General features: G+C 40.6%; 1 protein-coding gene across 1 annotated transcript; it reads left to right on the forward strand.

Annotated features, from left to right (window-relative positions):
• Positions 1–1,044: 1,044 nt before the first annotated feature.
• Positions 1,045–18,993, forward strand: kpna6 (karyopherin alpha 6 (importin alpha 7)). The gene is made up of 14 exons (XM_006806035.3): positions 1,045–1,163; positions 7,912–8,045; positions 8,175–8,267; positions 8,451–8,550; positions 8,667–8,761; positions 9,410–9,541; positions 9,633–9,721; positions 9,834–9,933; positions 10,879–11,042; positions 11,134–11,212; positions 11,436–11,561; positions 12,391–12,518; positions 12,960–13,144; positions 13,893–18,993. The coding sequence occupies exons 1-14, from the start codon at positions 1,160–1,162 to the stop codon at positions 14,078–14,080; spliced, it is 1,617 nt and encodes a 538-aa protein (XP_006806098.1). The 5' UTR covers positions 1,045–1,159; the 3' UTR covers positions 14,081–18,993.
• The last annotated feature ends 558 nt before the right edge of the window (positions 18,994–19,551 follow it).

Consider the following 19,551-nt stretch of genomic DNA (forward strand, 5'->3'; position numbering starts at 1 on the left):
TGTATGATGTGCTTCAGCAGGTCTAGAAATGAGAAAGGTAAAGAACTCATAAAAGAGACCCTGTAAAATCAGACTCGATGAGCCCTGGCTACAGCCCCGCGGACTGGATCTGAGAGCATTTCAGTGCTGACTCTGTAGCACAAATTGGTCCTGTGTGTTTGTGTTATTTGATACCAGTTGAGAGCTGCTATCCAGCCGGCAGTTGTTTCATCTCTGCGCCAGCACACCTGCTGAAGGCTGTGAATTCTCAGCCCTTATGGTTCGGCCGAGCGGAGCTCAATCCGGAGCCCATGGATACACTGAGAAAGCATGGAATCTATGAACAATATTTGCTCACGGCTGCTAAGAAATTGTAATCATGGGAAAGTATCTCAGTTGTGCTACAGCTGACTTGACCTCCCCCGCCCTTTCTAATAGGGGAAAAGAGCAAGCCTGGCAGCAGCAATTACTTCTTTATTTGTACAACATTGCCCCCTAAAGTCTTTTTCTGGTGTATCTCCGCAGGCCCCCTCGGGGGCCGTGTCAGGAGGACACTGCATCACAATATAGTGCAGTAATTTACCACCACTTGCTCCCAGCAAATTGACCGTGGATGAACCTCACCTGTATTACTCTGTCACATTCAATTTAGGGAAAACACTGGGGAAGCACGGCGGGTCAAATAGCATTTCAAAACTAGAGAGGGATATGCAGATCCAAGAGAAATTGAGCTACCTGAAACATGCCAGTGGGTATGTAAAATAGATACAGATGTGAGTAACAGCTGGCTGGGAAGTAGGATGCACTGTAACCCTAAATCATGTCCTTCCCTACCAACCACGGTGGTGCTTTAATGACTGGCAAATCTACGAATAAACAGATGGTTCTCCGTTTTGAAAATTTTAAGAATGAAATTAATCCTTTAGTAAATATTATTTTTTTTAACATTTTGAATATATTTTGGCTATAAGGCATTCGTTACTGAAGGTGCGTGAGTGTGACGTGTTTTGTGGGGCTGGGGCGTCCTCTAGTGGCAGGAAGTTGACGTTATATTTTGACGTTTCCGTCTCCGGCAGACATATTGCTTACCGGAGCAAATTCTGGAAAGCTAGAAGTGGGAAAGGATTTAAAATTGAATCACGTCTTCACAACTTAGCACAATAAACCCGCATAGGACACAATGGGTAAGCTGTTTGGCAAGTTCCTACTATAGTCATGTATTCAAATTGGTTTTAAGATTCACTTTTGTCGTCGGACTTGACGGTTATGAAATCTTCATCCTGTTACTGTTGTTTAGCCAGTACGCTAACTCGTTAGCTAGGTGGCTAGTCGGCGTTGCTACGTAGTAAGGAAAGATGAGTTGCTATTTTACGTTAAGTCATTTGCTATGTCTCCAAGTTATAAGGTCTTTGGACAGTGTTTCTCTTTTTACAGTATATCATGTTAGACACATTAAGGCAATTTTAACCAGAGATAACAGCTAGTGCCGTTTTTAGCCAACTTGAGGAAACTTGGCTAACAGCTAACCACGTTAGCACCGCGTTGTACTATTTCAGAGAAGACGCACGTATAGCTTAGAGCTCAAGTTAGTATTAGTCATGGCAATATAACGGCGTTATCGAATAAAATACGACTTTAGAGTTGTCAATTTTCTCTATTTGTTTTGTTTTGCAACCGCCTGTAGCTTTACAGTTATCACATTACATAGGCGCTTTAAAGCGCTACTGCTGTTTATTTTATATTATGAACGTTTTGTATCTGTCTGGTCGCTGCTGTTTGGCGGATATGGCGACTGTAACTTGGTGAGAGACTTCCAGCGTCGTAAAAAAAGTTTTAAATCAAAGCCTCTGGGGTGACACATTTAATAGTGGTGTTCGAGAGGCAGTGATTTGACTTTTTCCAGTAGCTGGCGCCTTCATTAGCAAGTGAAGCTGCGTAATTTCACCCTTGCTCTTCAAACTCGGTGAATTATATAATAAGGTAAAAGTATTTATAATAATTTAATTCCTATGTTCAGTCAGTCGGCAGTGAAGTGGAAATGTGAGCTAACTGATTCCATGCGGCAAGTAGATGACAGACTGCTATCATCACAGCCGACTGTGAACTCATGAGAAAGAGCGCTCATGTGACAACATGTTTTCCAGACTGTTCTTATACAGTCCTGTGATAAATACACTTTGCAGTGACATTACTGGAGTATGTCGTGTTCAAAAAGCTATATCTAAAAGGGGTAAGAAGTACAGTTACTGTGCCTGCGCATATAAACTGTATATCAAAAAATGAATGTAAGTTCTAGGTATGAAAAGCAAAACTGGTGGGGAAGTTCCTTAAATCCTGTCCGCAAGGCATTCTTTGTCTGTGATCTCAGCAAACACCTTGCTGATGAGCTTATCATTTCATTGAGTTGTTTCAGTGCTTATTGAATTAAACATGTAAATTTTGGGTCCTATTAGAGTTAAGCCTGAAAGTGAACGTATTGGAATGACAGGGTGAAGCTGGTGGCTACGGTCTGATTGGAGAAACATTCATCTTTTTAAGCTCTAATGCCCACAAAATGGCAGCTATCAGGCAAAAGAGTTTCTATAGGGTGATCTTGTAGAACGGTCCAAGCAGCAGCAGCTATTAAGCCTGTCACATGGGGTGTAAGTAAGTAAAGTTTATTTATATAGCACCTTTCACAGACATGTCACAAAGTGCTTTACAAGGTAAAAACACAATACAGTCATAAATACCCTGGTCTAATTAAAAGCTTTTTGATATAAAAATGTCTTTAGCTGCTTTTTGAAGGTCTCCACCGAGTCCAAACACCGTAGAAATAGGGGAAGTGCATTCCACAGTCTGGGTGCAACAGCTTGGAAAGATCGGTCTCCTCGAGTTTTAAAACAAGTGTGGGGGACCACTAAAAGGTTTTGGTTTGATGACCTGAGGTTATGAGTGGAGGCATGTGTATGAATCAAATTGGCAAGGTGGTGGTGGTGGTGGTGTGTGTGGTGGGGGTCCATGTAATGCTCTAAAAGTTAAAACTAGACTTTTAAAATGGAACCTAAATCTGATTGGTAGCCAGTGCAGCGACTTTAACACAGGGGTCACGTGAGCTCCCTTGTTCGAGCCGGTTAGTAGCTTTGCTGCAGAGTTTTGAACAACCTGTAGTAGGGCTGCCACTAGGGCTGGGCTATATCATACCGTTCACCGTAATACCGGTGTAATTTTGGGCAACGATAGGAAAATGAAATATTGCGATAGAATATGGGTAAAACGCGCATGCGCAGTGCCTTTGTTTACATACGCACATGGCGGCGATGCAGAATGAGAAGGGTGAAAGCGGATCGTTAAATGAAACGGATGAACCAGAATTGGTTTGTAAAAATGCTGTGACTTCAGTGGTGTGGAACTGGTTTGGCTTTCGTCCGTCAGATACACAACAAAGCACTATTTTTGGTAGAGCATGCTAGCGGGCCGTCGTTATTACCGTGTTTTTTGGAAAATATGGCACACTTAATATCAATCCTTTGATTTTTCTGAAAATCGACAGTGCCCCTTATAATCCCGTGTGCCTTATGTATGAATTCTGGTTGTGTTTACTGACCTCGAAACGATTTTATGTACACGGTGCTCGACAATCTGTCAAATGTTTTAGTACGACTTTGCTAAGCTACGAAGCCGCACCGCTTGATGGATTGTCAGAGCATTACGGCTATCGTAGTCAGGAGCCTCGCGGAGTGATACGTACTGTGCTTCAACATAATATTACCGTATTGTGTGTGTAACACCTCTTTTTAAGTTTTGTAGATATTATACATGGTTATGCTGAGGATATGTCGGCCAGTTTCCACTGGAAATGCCTTTTGGTTAAAGTGTCAGCAAGGAATTTGCACTGTTACATTTTTATATAACTTTAATGCACATAAAAAACAGCTGCTTGTTTAAGTGAAAATACATTGATGGGTTTTTTGCACTTATAAAGTTGTGGAGTTGTAAAGTATTTTGTCTCGTGTCAATTATATCGTCAGTTATATCGTTATCGCAAATTTTCAAATGTATATCGTGATAAATATTTTTGGTCATATCGCCCTGCTCTAGCTGCCACAAAGGATTATTTTGATAGTCGACTAGTCACCGATTATTTTTGCGATTAGTCGACTAATCAGATCATGCATTCATTGGACGTAAAACGTACAGCTTATTGCACCAGCATGCATCTGCTCTTATATATCTATCTTTAGCTTACAGCTTTAAGTGTTTAAGGTATGTGCTAACTAAAAATAAAGACAAGATGATAGTTTATTAAATTTTAATGAAACTTGCTGATTGTTTTGGTGGAGTTTAATAAACTCAGACATTTGCTCCTTGCTATCTAAAATATAACAGGACACCGGAGTATATTCTCGAGCATCTCACACTTCTGATAATCAGTTGTCTGCTTGACGTTTGTTCAGCTGTGTAAAAACTCTAACTTTAATCTCAGCCAAACCGATTTACTCAGAAAGAAATAAAATACTGCAAAAAGCCCAACAATAACATTTTTAAGTTATCTAAGTGACTTATTTATCATGTTTAACCTGAGTAGCAAAAGCCGGCGGTGGGTTTGAAAACGATTTCCCCACCGGCTCTAGTGAGCCTTGAACCCCGGCTAGCTATCGAGTTGGTGGGTAACAGACGTCTCCGAAAACGTAGGAGTGCTTTTGAAAATATGTGGTGTCTTGATAAACTGAGCAGAAATTTGAAGTTTACACAGTTACATTCTCGCCTTAAAATATGTTAAACGTTTATTTTGTGACCCAGAAAGAATAATGGTAAATGGACTGGTTCTTATATAGCGCTTTTCTACTCTTTCTGAGCACTCAAAGCGCTGTACACAACTTGTACATTCACCCATTCACACCCATTCGCACAAGCACATTTTTTTAAGTGCTTTCTAAGTAACACTCACACACACATTCATACGCCGATGGATGCATCGGAGAGCAATTTGGGGTTAGTATCTTGCCCAAGGATATTTGGCATGCAGACTGGGGAAGCCAGGGATCGAACCACCAACCTTCCGATCAGTAGGTGACCTGCTCTACCACCTGAGCTACAGCCAGAGTAATATTAAAACTAACTAGCTGCCACCATTGTTGGAAACTGAGCAGGGACGCGCTATGAATTCTGGGATAGGTTGGGCCACGAAGTATACACTCGATCCATCCTTCAAATCTGGGGAAATGAAGGGCGCATTTGTCGGAGTCTTCAAATTTGGACAGTCTTCGTTGTGTCGCTGTAACGTAATCGGCCTACAAATGCAGGCACAGGAGAATGCGGTTCCTGAATTTGGACAAAGCTACGATACCGGACACCGCTTCTTCTTCTTCGGAGTTTAACGGCAGCTGGCATCCTCTACATACAGTGCTGCCATCTTCTGTTTCAGTTTGTTATTACACTCTTAAATCCTACTACTTATTCCTGCGTCTTTTGGGATCTTGCAAAGCTTCAAACGACGCCTCGACTATTAAATTAGTCGTCAACGATTTTTATAGTCGACATAATCGTGACTAGTCGACTAATCGTGGCAGCCCTAACCTGTAGACGAGCTAGCCCTTTCTTGTTTAGACAAGTAAACAGGCTGTTACAGTAGTCGAGTCTTGTAGAGACAAAAGCATGTATTATCATCTTGAGTTCACTTGTTGACACGGTGGATCTAAGTTTTGAAATGTTCTTTAAGTGAAAAAAAGCAGGTTCTTACTATTTGATTTAAATGTCCCTCCAAAGAAAAAGCTTCATCAAAAATAACACCCAGGTTTCTAAGGTTATGTTTCTGTGAGGAACCTAAGTCACCCAGTCGCTGTTAAATATCAGGTATTGCACTGTCTGGTGCAATAATCAAAGTTTCTGTTTTGGCTGGGTTTAGCTATAAGCAGTTATTGTTCAACCATTGTTTAATGTTGGTTAAACAGTCAATCAGATCGTAGAGCTTATGAGCTTTAGCAGGCTTAAATGAATAATATAGCTGAATATTTTCAGCAAAAAGAAAACTGCTGTGTTATCTGGCTTAAAAAATGTATATTAAAAACAGAATAGGTCCCAGTACAGAGCCCTGAGGAGCTCCACACAACAACTCTGTAGATTCCGACATGATCTGGTTTTCAGACACACTAGATATTGGAAGTGGGAGATATTGGAAGTTTAATAGAAATCCAATGCAGCAGACTCGTGGGTTTCAGGACGTTCAGCCAACACCTCAGTCGTGCACCGTCAAATGAGACTGGGTGACAGACCCGAGAGATCCAGAAACATGGGTAGCTGCAATTGCTGATCCTTCCATAGGTTCTCCTACGGAAGCCTTACTCTGACTTTTACTTCTTCTAGATCAGGTGTCTGCAACCTTCAACATCAAAAGAGCCTTTTTAGCTCCTCCTACCAAATAACAGGAGAAAAAGAGCAGCACATGTGGGTGATGAGGGGGGCAGACAGACAGGTGATGGTTGTAATTGGGAGATGATAAATTAATACATATAGTATATGTATTAATAGTGTTACGGTTACCCCTAATTTTAACCCATGACTCACGAACCACAGGTGGGCTGCTGACCTCTGCTATAGCTGCATCTCTCACACCAAAGGCTCATTTTGCGACATCTTCGTTCGAGCTGAACTAAACTGCGTTTGACTTCTGGCACTGTTGTGCTGCAGTTAATCTAACAAACACATTGCAGAAATGAGAGCATCCAGCTGCAACCTGTTCATGTGTGCCATCCATCCCTGTGGCTTTGCCATCTGCACACACGTGCTGAAGCATTTCAGGGGTTTGTGCTAATCCCCTGAAACCATAACATGACCTCAATTTCTGACATTTGTTCTGATATTTAACCTCAGAACCTCCCCACTGTTACAGTGGAGGGCTTTTGGCACACAAGGTTGGCATCGTTCTGTGGTGTCGACAGGTTTCGGTGCTGTCCCCCACCTCTTTTTCACTCCCCAATAGGCTCACATGTGACTCTGGGGTCTGCCTGGTGTCCTGTTCTGGTGGCATGACTGCACAAATGCTGAGAATGGGCAGTTTGGCCTGTGTGGGCACCGATTTATGCTAACTCTGCGATTTAACTGAATAAATAGGTTTGTTCTGGGCTGGCTGACTGGTACATGAATAGGTTGGCTGTGTGGGGGGTTTTGCGTCCGTGCATGTGTATTTTTAGGCTGTGTTGTCCGGTTTTCATGAGCTTGTTTATGCAGGGTCTTTTTATATTGAGGCATGTGTGACAGCTGTTTCATCATCATCATAGCTTATTATTAGTAGGAATGAACGGATCCAGCACCTTCCAGTTCAGATGCTATGTCAATACACTGCCTTCAGGTATCTGATGATACAAAGTACCGATCCAAGCCAGTATAATTTATAAGCCATCTAAAGACCTGTGAAATCAGTCTGTGTAAGGCAACATCAGGTTTGGCCCAGCTTTGTAAAATAAAATTAAATATTTTCAAGAATGCAATTTATGTCTATTGAAATGGTAGTTATGAATAAAATAATACAATTTTAACATCTGACATTTAACATCTCATTTCACCTCAGTGTGAGATTCTTTACTGCATGCTGTGATCATGAATGGTCACCTGGCGCCTTCTTTTCCTGCTCTTAGTGTCATAGACGTTATCACACACACACAGAGGTCTCATGTGGAGCAGAGCTGGTGTTAGACAGGTGAAATGAAATAATAGTAGTCATGTTGCTTTTTAAGGGCAATTAAAGGTTCCCAACAAGTGATACACCGAATGTGACAAGAGTCAGAGCGAGAAAGGAAAGCCTTTCAGATTTCTTGTTTCTGGTTAAACTAAAACATGTTGTAGACATACAACTAAAAGTTGTTGGTTTCTCAGGGATGGAAAAAAAAAAAAGCCTCTGTAAGTGCAAACGTTGGTTTTTGATTTAATCGTGATGTGTCTTTGACCCACCAGAGCCGTCAGCCAGTCCGGCCAAGGATAACTACAGGATGAACCGATACAAGAACAAAGCACTGAATGCAGATGAGATGAGGCGCAGGAGAGAGGAGGAGGGCATCCAGCTCAGGAAACAGAAACGAGAACAGCAGGTATGAGACCAAATGTGACAAACTCCCAGTTCATCAGGTTATTTGTCTCCTGGATGAGATTATGTCACTGTGTAGTCTGTGTTCAGCATGTGAGTGTTTAGGTCTCTTAACAGCTTTTTGTAATCCCAGCTTTTCAAACGGAGGAATGTGGACATTCTCAATGAAGAAGAGGTCATGTTAGAGAGCCCACTGGTGGACTCTTACCTCAGCTCTCCAGTAACTGTGAGTAAATGATCATTATTTTTTTAACAAGTCTTTAAAAAGATGATCACAGACTAGATGCATTTTTACATCACGTTTGTGTAAAGCAGTTTTTAGCCTGTTGTCCAGCTTGTGGATTGTAAACAAGGGAATCTGTGGTGAGTGGGTGAAGTGTTTAAAGTGCTTGTATATGGCCTCTTGCAGGAAGGAGTTATTACCAGGGACATGGTAGAGATGCTTTTCTCAGAGGACCCAGAGCTTCAGCTTGCTACAACACAGAAGTTCAGAAAATTACTTTCCAAAGGTACCCAGTCATTGTAGTGTACTGAGAGTGATTCTACATAAGAGTGAAACCATTCGTGCTGTTCCCCATAGACCACAAAAAAGCCTACATGTAGTTTTGCCTCTTTGTTATTCCAGAGCCTAACCCACCAATTGATGAAGTTATAAACACCCCTGGAGTAGTGGAGAGGTTTGTGGAGTTCCTAAAGAAGAGCAGCAACTGCACACTACAGGTCAGTTATTTATTTATTTGTTAAATATACAGTGTTAAACCTCCAGAACACACAGAGACTTCTGAATTGAGTGCAAAAAATGTGATTTTTTTTTTTTTTTTTTTTTTACCACGTCTTTGGTAGCAACCATGCTACTTTGCTTTTTAGGATGCCTTTAACAGAAAATAGTGCTTGTTATGCTCGACCTTACTGCAGAGGTAGCCATTGCAGTGTTCTCCTAAATGATAGGTGTCACCACTCAGACAATATCGCCTCATCAGTGCTGATATAGGAGAAGAAGAAGTCAAAACTTCCTTAGTCTTATCTTTTCAAACTGTGGAAATATTTCCCTGTGTATAATCTGTGAGTCTCTATCATTGGAATGACTGTAAAAACAGACACAATTGTACACTCATGTCTTCAACCCAGCTGCAGCAGTACAACGTACCCGGTTCAAAATTTTCAAACAATACCAAGAGTAGTTCATCAGTCCTACATGACACTGTGTTAGATTATGTTGATGCAGCCAGCCAGCTGTAAGAAAGTAGAAACTTGAAAAGTGTTTTGAATTGCCATCATTCTTGCACATAGTAAGTGCTGTTATCTACAGTTCATGAGAGTCTCACTAAAAACTGCTGCTTGTTTCTCTGCTATGTCGTGTTGCTGCAGTTTGAAGCCGCCTGGGCACTGACCAACATTGCGTCAGGAACATCCTTGCAGACAAAGACGGTGATTGAGGCTGGAGCAGTGCCCATCTTCATAGAACTGCTGAACTCTGATTTTGAGGATGTTCAAGAACAAGTAATGCACCGGTTCATAGATTGTTCGCTGTAATAAATATCTTTCCATACTCTGCGATACCCAAGATTTTTATGTCTCACTGTTTCTTCAGGCTGTGTGGGCCCTCGGTAATATTGCAGGGGACAGTGCAGTGTGCAGGGACTATGTGCTGAACTGCAACATCCTTCCACCACTATTAATGTAAGTTCTTTTATTTCTGCTTTTGAGTCAAACCTTCCTACAGCTTTTCTCCCTGCGACAAATTTCTAATATGACTTCCTGTATGGGCTTTTGATTTTCTTTGGTATTTCAGGCTTCTGACAAAGTCCACTAGACTGACTATGACTAGGAATGCAGTATGGGCTCTGTCTAATCTGTGCAGAGGAAAAAACCCACCACCTGCTTTTGACAAGGTACCACTCATCGAGTCAACACAAAGGATGCTTTAGGATCAGAAAGTTCTAGGAACCCCTCTGAGTGCCTATAGGGGTGTTCCCAGGAGACTCTCATGGCCTTAGGGTCATTCATGTCAATATAGTTTCAATTAGCTGCTTTTTCTATGCAGACAAAGCTGAACATTCAAGTACGGATAAAGGCTCTTTGTTATATCAGCCGATCACTTCGTACTATTACGAGTTTTCTGGCTAAACCATAAAAAAATGTATCTACAAGAAGTTAATTTAATACCAGTAAAATGTATATCAGATTAAATCGAATGTTGAGTGGGAAGAGAATTGTAATTTTCCATTATGCATTGTCTTCCTATGGTCAGTATATGAAAGATGCATTTAACTTCTAATAAGTTCAAAAGTTTCAGAGATTTGGACTTCAGAAAAGCAGCATTTCTGTTGAATATGACAGGAAGTTGCTGCTAATATTTACTTGTGATAAAAGTTAAACACATTCTAAAGTCAACAGAAGTCTGTAAAAGCCAGCCTGTGTGAGGAACACATGGCTGTGTCCCACAACCAGTCAGGTTGCCTGTATTTACCAATTCAGATCAACACTAGATGCTGGATTGTCCCAGGTCACAGCTGCAGCATGTGAATGGTTTTGCTCTTGAATCCTTCTACAATAACATTTCTCAGGCGGCACCATTGGTTTCTGCAGCTCTGTGTACTAGCTGACATTTTGTGGGACTTTTTCTTGCAGCATTCTTCTAAAACAGTGACTCTTTTGTTGTTACATTTCTTGCTTTGTGTGACCATTTCAGCCACCTTAAAGAGTCTGGTGGCTCTGCTTCGCTCAAATACCCTTTGTGTGGAAAATTTTGACATGTTGTCTCTCAGTGATTTATGTTTGATGCTGAATTCACATTGTTTGTCATGATACATATGCATTATGTTTGTGTTGTCTAGGTGTCACCCTGCCTGCCAGTGTTGTCCAGGCTATTATTTAGCAGTGACCCAGACTTGCTGGCAGATGCCTGCTGGGCTCTGTCCTACCTCTCAGACGGCCCCAATGATAAGATCCAAGCCGTCATTGACTCTGGTGTCTGCAGGCGCCTTGTAGAACTACTCATGTAAGATCAGGCTTTACTGTGCGTCATTTCTGAACCTGTAAATTTGACCTGTACATTTATTTAAATATTTCCCAACCCCATCTTTCTGCAGGCACACTGACTATAAGGTGGCTTCACCCGCCTTGAGAGCTGTAGGAAACATTGTCACAGGAGATGATATCCAAACACAGGTGAGACAATAATAAACTGAAGTTGGTTTGATGACTCCAAAGCTTGTTGCATGTTGAAGAGGCGTTTGTGTCATCTTAATTTTTCTCTCAGCTTACCAAATGTTTCAAATGCTATTTGCTTTGTTAATAATTGTTGCTACAGCTGCAAAGTGATGCAGTTCAAAGATCTGAGGTATGTTATAAAGAGCGTGTGAAGTTTTACCCTCCGCTTTGCTGTTTTTAGGTGGTGTTGAACTGCTCAGCCCTGCCCTGTCTGCTTCACCTCCTCAGCAGTGCTAAAGAGTCCATTCGCAAAGAGGCATGCTGGACCATCTCAAACATTACAGCAGGAAACAGAGCACAAATACAGGTATCACACCCTGAGTTCATTTCTCAGTTTACCTGAGGAAAAGCTCTGTGGAAGCACTTTAGTGTTTGCCAAACTATCTGTGAAGTTTGTATTTTGAAACTTTTTTTTTTTTTTTTTTTTTTTAGACACAAACTACAACTATTAATCCAAATTAAACAACCTGCAAGAGTCAAAACTGATTTTTAAAAAGCACTTGTTTACTGTCAGTAGTTCAGCTAATATTAGTCTACTTAAATCATATAGGTTGGTGTTGTTAGACTCAGACACTGTGATCATGACTGTCACATTATTCTGGTGCAAATTTAGTTCTCCTGCTGCTTGAATGTTGTAGGATTTAATTGTCAGCATTACACAGTGTTGATTAATTTTATGTAATCACAGCTGCAATACAGTGTCAACTGTGTTTTATATATTTAGTGGTTTCTTCTTTTGTGTGGGGCCAGAAAACAAGTGTCTTGTGTGTCACAGCTTTTCAGCTCTGTTTTAATCTGTGTGTCTGGCTGCACTGGGTGGCTGTTTAGTGGAGATGTTGTGCCTTATTTGTAATTCAAACGTATTTTAACTCAACTTGTACTGACTGCAACTTTAGCCAGTAACTGTATTCAAGGTGCAAAGATTGGATTATATTGAAGAATTATTTTTATGTTGGTCAGTTTCTGTATTTTGGTCATATTGTAACATTCATATTAAAGATTCCTAAAACTCTAACGCCCTGTCAAATAACATTAGTTTTTGTTAGTTTTATCTAGTGTATCAAGTTGATGATTGCAAATCAGTTTTGAATGTCTTTTGCATTTCTCCTGTACTGATCTCTCATCCTCCTCCACAGACGGTAATCGATGCAAACATCTTTCCAGTACTGATTGACATTCTGCAGAAAGCTGAATTCAGGACCAGGAAAGAGGCAGCCTGGGCCATCACCAATGCCACGTCTGGAGGAACACCAGAGCAGATCAGGTTAGCTTCGCAAGATTCATTTAGTTGACAGTCTCTCCATTGTCATTTAATCACATCAGCAGATCAGATGAGTAGCTTAAGTCAATTGCTGGTTTTAATGATAAGACTTTTAGAGATGATTTAAAGTAGGATTTCAGTAGTACTGTATTGATTCAAAAAGCATTCTGCAGCAAAATGTTTTCTCAAGGAACAAAAAAGGTTTCAGCTGGTTGATGAGTCTAATGGGGTTTTCTGTTTGAGGAGAAAATCAATTAACAGCTTGTTAGAAATGAAAATCCCCATGCAGAATTTGGGTGATTAGAAAAATAAGGAGGTATAATAAGTGCATGAAAGTGAGGCGATAATGTGAAAGAGCTGTGAAGAATAACTCAGACTTAATTGTAAAGTAAATAAATGAATCACCTGCATTCATCTGCCTTATCCATATCTGTTTGCATAAAGATATCTGGTGAACCTGGGCTGTATTAAGCCCCTGTGTGACCTGCTCACTGTGATGGACTCAAAGATTGTTCAGGTTGCTCTCAATGGACTAGAAAACATCCTGAGACTGGGCGAGCAGGAAGCCAAACAGGAGAACAACGGCACTGGAGTTAATCCTTACTGCAGCCTCATCGAAGAAGCCTATGGTACGCTGCAGGAAATGCACACAAACATGCATGCTGAAAAAACATTTGATTTGGATTTGATGCAGTTTACATATAACATAGCGTTATTGGAACACTTTCAGTGTCACTGAGATGATCAGTGCTGATAGGCTCGTAGCTTTATCACTTTGGCAGACGCTGAGGCCATATTTCCCTCAATGAACCTCATAGGCATAAAAGACATAAAGGCATAAAACTAATGATTGAGGCCATAAAGTTAACAGGAAAGTTTCTTGAGGTCACAAAGTACGGAGGCTACCAGTCTTTTTGACGCCATACTAGTTGCCTTCTGCTGGCCATTTGAAAGAATGCATGTTTAAGGCCTGGATTAGCTGCAGCCACGGACGCTACATCTGTCTTCTGTATATGATCTGTAGCTGGTAGTAGTACTCATTCTTTTGTTCTGGAGATCGCCTGTGAGCTGGAGGGCAACAAACCACACAACCTGAAATTGGTTCACATGCAAGACCGAATACTGATTACTGTGGTGAGCTGCAGTCCAGCCCAGCGTTTGATTTTTACCACAGGATTAGACTCTCTGGAGAGGCAGCTACTTAAATTCCTCCATTAGGGCAAATAAAATGTCAAGCTTCTGCTTTTTTCTAAGGCTGCCATACATACTACACCACCAGAGGCAGAACGTAGGACAGCTGAATTTTTAAAAAATCAGTTTGGGTTTTTGTTTTTTAGTTTAACAGCCATTCTGGTATTCCATTCCTTGTTTTTCCAGGTCTTGACAAAATAGAGTTCCTCCAGAGTCACGACAACCAGGAGATCTACCAGAAGGCCTTTGACCTAATTGAGCACTACTTTGGTGTGGAGGACGAGGACAGCAGTCTTGCCCCTCAGGTGGACCAGGCCAACCAGCAGTTTCTCTTCCCTCAGCAGGAGGCCCCCATGGAAGGTTTTCAGCTATAAGTCAGCCACCCTTTCCTCTTCATACCTCCTCTCATAGATGGCTCCTTTTTACCATCGTGCCATCCTCCCTGAACCTCCACTAAATCACCATGAGGCCACGCCCCCTACCCTTTGGAGGAATGCTAAAATTGTTCCGCTCTCCAGCCTGAAAATGCCTCGCCCCCTTTCATCGTTTCCAACCAGTGTACTGACCTCCTGCAGGGCAGACTCTCATGTTTCCTGGCTGAGGGGAGGGTGCCACACAAACTCCCATTACAGCTAGAAGAGGAAGTAATCACCAGTAATCATCAAAACGCACACCCAGACATCTTCCTGTCATTTGACAGCGCTTAGATTCTCTCATTGGCAGCAGTAGTGATTTGTTAGTGTCTTTAATATACACTTTCATTTCTTTTCCAAACGGAAATCTTTTGTTTTCAGGATTATCCATACAGAGCGTGCAAACTGGGGTGCATGAGCAGAATCTGCCCAACTCTTCGTGTCGCTATGACTCAGTGCAATTCAAAAAATACTTAACATGATCCCCCCCCTTTTTTTTTTCCTCCTCACCCTTTATTTATCTGCCTCCGCCCCTTTTTTATTTTTAAATTATTTACAATTTTTTGTTTTATTTTTAGTGCTTGTGATATTTTCTTTTGCTTTGCCTGCTCCCAGTCAGTAGGCTTAGGCCTGCTCTCTGCATATCTGCTCAAGGTGAGAAGAAAAAATAGTCTTTATGGGGTTTAGAGCCACATATGTCAACCCCAAAGTTTGTCGCCCTGAGTTGGATGCCCAAGCTAGGAAGCATGATTTGTTTTGGGGGGGTTTTGTTTGTTTTTTTAAGCGGGTGGCAAGAAGGGTGAAACTTTATCAAACAGAAGGGCTGTGAATGTTTTTTGTTTTTTTTGTTTTTTTGAAAAGGTTATGTTAAAAGGTCTAGAAAAAATATCCAGGTTTTGAGGGTTAAATAGTTAGCGACCCAATGTTCGTAGTGTGCCGTGTTATTAATAACATTTGAATTATGAAGTGATCTAACTATTAAAAAAGGCATAGTTGGGGATTTAGGAGGAGAAGAGCTGTTGGCAGCAAAAGCAGCAAGAATTAAGAGCCTGGGGACAATGTCTTGAACCCCAGTGTTAACTGGTTGCTGCTGGCCTGCAAGCCCCCTCCACTTCCCCTGGTGTATGTGGTAGGGTTTTTGCATGGTGTTATATTACCCTGCCTACAGCCCTGAGCATCCCTGGCCAAACACTACGAGGAGTCGTTGCTTCTTTGTAAACAGCATTTGGAGTCGAAAGCAGGAACCGGGCCGGATTCGGTGATGTTAACAGTGATTGTGTATTGACGGTGGTGGTGTCGTGTATAGTGGTAGAGTTTATCTATAATATATGGCATTCTATATCACTATATATTTTTGAGGAATGGCAGTGACATAATGATTTTGCATGGGTTCATTGTAATATGTGTCGATGTAAATTGCCTGTTCTCTGCTTGGCAGGGACGGTCTGCACCGCTTCCTCGTGTGTCTAACGACAAATGGTGTTTAGCCGGGGATGGAGCTCAGAGAAATAACAAGCCTAACTGCAACAGAAATTCAAGTATAAGTGTATATTTGAATTTTGGTGTATTTTCATTATATAAATATATATAAATATATTTGCGCACACTTCATGCACACTTGCATACACCAGCAGACACACTGTACACACACCTCACACAGATGAGTGGCTAGTAGTAACTAAAATGGTTTCCATAATCTTTGGATTTAAAAAGAACTAAATTTAAAAGGGTTTGTTTTGAAGTTTTGATTCTCCACAATGTGAACATATTGGATGTTTTTTGTTTTTTACTTATTATTTTATATTTTAAAAAAATCCTGCTTTCTGGAGCAGATGAAGGATTATTTCCCAAAATCCTAAGGTTTGCTTTGAAACTGTTTTAGTTGTTTCTAGCCTCGTGACTTTTGATGGTTAAAGTGAGTCCTGTAAACTCTGACCTGAGGGCAGTTTGACCTCTAACAGAAGCTGTTCTCAGGTCAGCGCTCAGGCTTTGTGGATGGAGCTGAACTGTGGTTGTGTGATGTTCGACTTACGGGGGCACTCTGTGAGGGAGGGATCGATTGACTCAGTGACTAGGTCCTAATCAGAGTCTGGGAGCCCTCTGTTCTGTGGATTACTGAAGCATCTCCAACTTAAGACCATGAACCTCTACATTAAGTCTTTATCACCGAGATTAGGAATGGATCAGTCTGCTTAATAGCAAATATTTTTTGACAAAGGCAGTTCTTTTTTATTTGGTAAAAAACACTAAATTCACAGGCATATTTTGACGTGCGTGTTAATCTTCTGTCTCAGTGGATGACACAGTCATGGGAGACTTCTATTGGTTCATAGCTTGGGAGGGGTGTTAGGTACTGTTGGGTGTTGTAAAGTGCAGTGAGAGCTAAAACCTGTCCTCCTATGAGACAGACATTTGCAGTCAGTCGGTATGTGTCATTACTTTTAGGGGAATTAATCCTTGTTGGAAAATTTTTGTTGCAGGCAGTAATCGACTCCACCTGCGCTGTTATCTCTCTTGCTACTGTGCTACATTTTGTACTCCAGACCTTCACCCTCACGCACGACTACAGACTGAACTCTGGTAACAGAGAAAATCATGAGAGAGAGTTTTTCAAGGCAAAAAATGCCACACACACAAAAAATTCTTCACGACTTATCATGATTGGATTCTGAACAAATAAAATCTGTTGTTGTGATGCACAACCTTTCACCAGACCAGCACATTTTAACTGGGTGTTGCTGCACAGGTAGATCGGCGATTTCACATTCAGGATTGTTCCACTCTTACTTCCAGCGTAGATCAGCAGTAGAGCACGTGATGGTGACAAGATTTTTGTGTTTTCACGTTGGGTTTGCGATGTTGTCCACTGAACGCGTGTCCTCCCAGTAGATGTAAAAGGCTGAATCAAGAGTTACATGAGGATCAAGAACTTGCCTCTACACTCCTCATGTGTAGGGGCAGCATTTACGACTGAAGTCTCTGATTTGATGGCCAAGTCTGTGCTTGGCCAACAGATAATAACAGAATTTGCAGTTTTTAAAAATATTCATAAATAAATCAGTGAATCAACCAGGGGGGGAATAAAGTGTAAAATAAAAATGCACTCCTATTCACAAAAGTGCCAATCCGACCAACAAAGACTTGAGGTTCTTATGTATCTGTCTTTGACTTAAAGATTTGTTTTTCTTTATATCTTTTATTTACTTGAATGTTGCACACGTTTTTTTGTGCAAAAACATTGCTGCTCTATTTTTCTTATCTTTAAAGTTACACAATTTGCCATGGTTTCTGTGGATAAGTGGCATTCTTTACTGTGGGCGCCTATAAAAAGGGAGGAAAAAAAGGAATTTAATTAAAGAAAGCCAATTGTCCTGTGTCGGGGGGTAAAAGGACTCAACGAACGAATCAAACTGGTCTTTTCCAGCTGCTGTCCATTGGTGTGATGGTCCCCTCTGTAACAGTCTTCTAATAGTTTTCACTGTGCATAGATGAGCAGTGGGTTCATGTTCATGATGTCACGACCTGCAGCCAGTCGCCCTCTGCAAAAAAAAAACAAAAAACGTCTGCACTGATGCAAACTTTGTAATGATGTGGCACATAATGCAAATAATGGAAACCTAAGCAGCTGTCAGGGCAGACAGATGCAGGTACTGACCTAACTGTCCAAAGTTTTGTCCTCTTGAAGGCTGAAAAATTTCCTTGATGGTTAGTTTGTATGACTTTTATGTGATTGGCTTGTGTCGACCCGGTCAGAATGACTGACAGATCCCTTCAGGCCGTTTAAACCTTGCTTCTCTTCATTAGAAGCCGCACTAGATGGCATGCTCTATGTCACTCCTGAGTTTTCTTTTCTCTTAAATTCAGGCGCTGTTTAAGGAGTTGGAAAAATGTGCAGATTAATCCAGAAGACTGCAATAAAACATTGTCCAAAAAAAAGAAAATCAGCCACACCCCGAGAGGCAAAGGCCCACCTACAGGAAGAGCAGCTCTCACAGGTGACACTCCTTCCACTGGGTGGAGCGAACACAGGCTACTACTTGACATTTTTCTAAGATAAAAACAAAAGAAGTTTAAATAAATCTGGGATTCAGAAATAGTACAATGATTTACATTAAAAGTATTATAATTTAAACTATATGTATGTTCTGATACATTGACAGGGATTCAGATGTAATTCTAATCACTTCTAAGAAGTGGAGAAAAAGCCTCATTAGAACATGTCACACGAAAAAACCAAAAAAAAAAAAAAAAATAGGTGGTGAGGATACAAGCTTCTCTTTTTTTTTTTTGCTTTTCTTGATCTTTTTCCTGATCAGGATATTCTGGGCTATATTTTTGGATAAATGTGTTTAAAGTTCCTCGTCAGGCTGCGTGATCAGGAATCTTGTAATCTATCGGGGATTGAACAGAAATCACTAAAAATCACAAATCCGACGTGTCTTCCGTCCTAGGAGCTATTGGTGTCTTTATCCAAATCTAAAGTAACGTCTACGCTACAAATGTTTACAATGCTACGTGTTTGTAAAAATACTTTTCATATGCCATCACTGACCAGTCGTGACGTATCTTCTGCTCTGGTCCTCTCATTTCTTTTACACGTATTTATTTTCTCTATTCTTGTTTATGGTTTTTCATTTGCTCCAAACGACCCATCTTTAAACTGTGACTCGACTTGACTTTTACCGACGGTATGAATGAGCGACGAAAAACTAGTACACTTCAAAACTGAACATGACACACAAACATGAACATGAAAAAAGATGCATACAGGAAACAGCAACAATATAAGTGTAAAGAAAGCATATTGAGATTTAAGAAAAAAAACTGTTCAGTGGAAATATTGTGCAAATCAAATAAAGTTATGTTGCAACCCCTTTAATGAGTTTTTCTTCCTCAATGTTCTTTCATGTTGGGGTGTTGATGGTGATATTTAATGTGAAAGAAGACAACAAACAGTACTGTGTAAAAGTTTTGAGCCAACATCATTTGTTTAGATTTATAACGATTCATTGAAATGTGGAAACATTAATGTAAATATGTTGTAGAAGGCAAAAACAGTTGGTATAATTCTTACAAGCCTGATATTCAGTATTTGGTATGACCAGTTTTATTAAACACAGTCTGAACTCTCGTAGGCAAACTTTCTTTTAATGTCTCTAAGGAAATTTTTTTTATCAGGAGTAGTTCTCCGGACCTGGTTTCCACGCAAAAGAAAACACTGGGAGCTGCAAATACTTTTTGACATCTAAAATGAAGATAACACTGTATATATTGTTTTTTACCTTTATGCTTTGTGTGAACAACTAAAGTGTGTTGCTTATGAAATTCATGAATTGCTACAGAGAAAATTACATTTTAATTATGAAATTAACACATTTTGAAATCTTAAAGAAATATAACAAAAGGAAAGACACCAACCTGAACTAAAATGA

This window comes from Neolamprologus brichardi, chromosome 22, assembly GCF_056152115.1.
Source record: "Neolamprologus brichardi isolate AB-2024 chromosome 22, ASM5615211v1, whole genome shotgun sequence".
NCBI classification, from domain to species: Eukaryota; Metazoa; Chordata; class Actinopteri; order Cichliformes; family Cichlidae; genus Neolamprologus; species Neolamprologus brichardi.

Excerpts from the sequence above, each read along its gene's own strand:
- kpna6 (XM_006806035.3), top strand. Across the intron at positions 8,268-8,450 it reads ACCTCAGCTCTCCAGTAACT|GAAGGAGTTATTACCAGGGA; the intron begins GTGAGTAAATGA and ends GGCCTCTTGCAG. Across the intron at positions 9,722-9,833 it reads ATCCTTCCACCACTATTAAT|GCTTCTGACAAAGTCCACTA; the intron begins GTAAGTTCTTTT and ends TTGGTATTTCAG.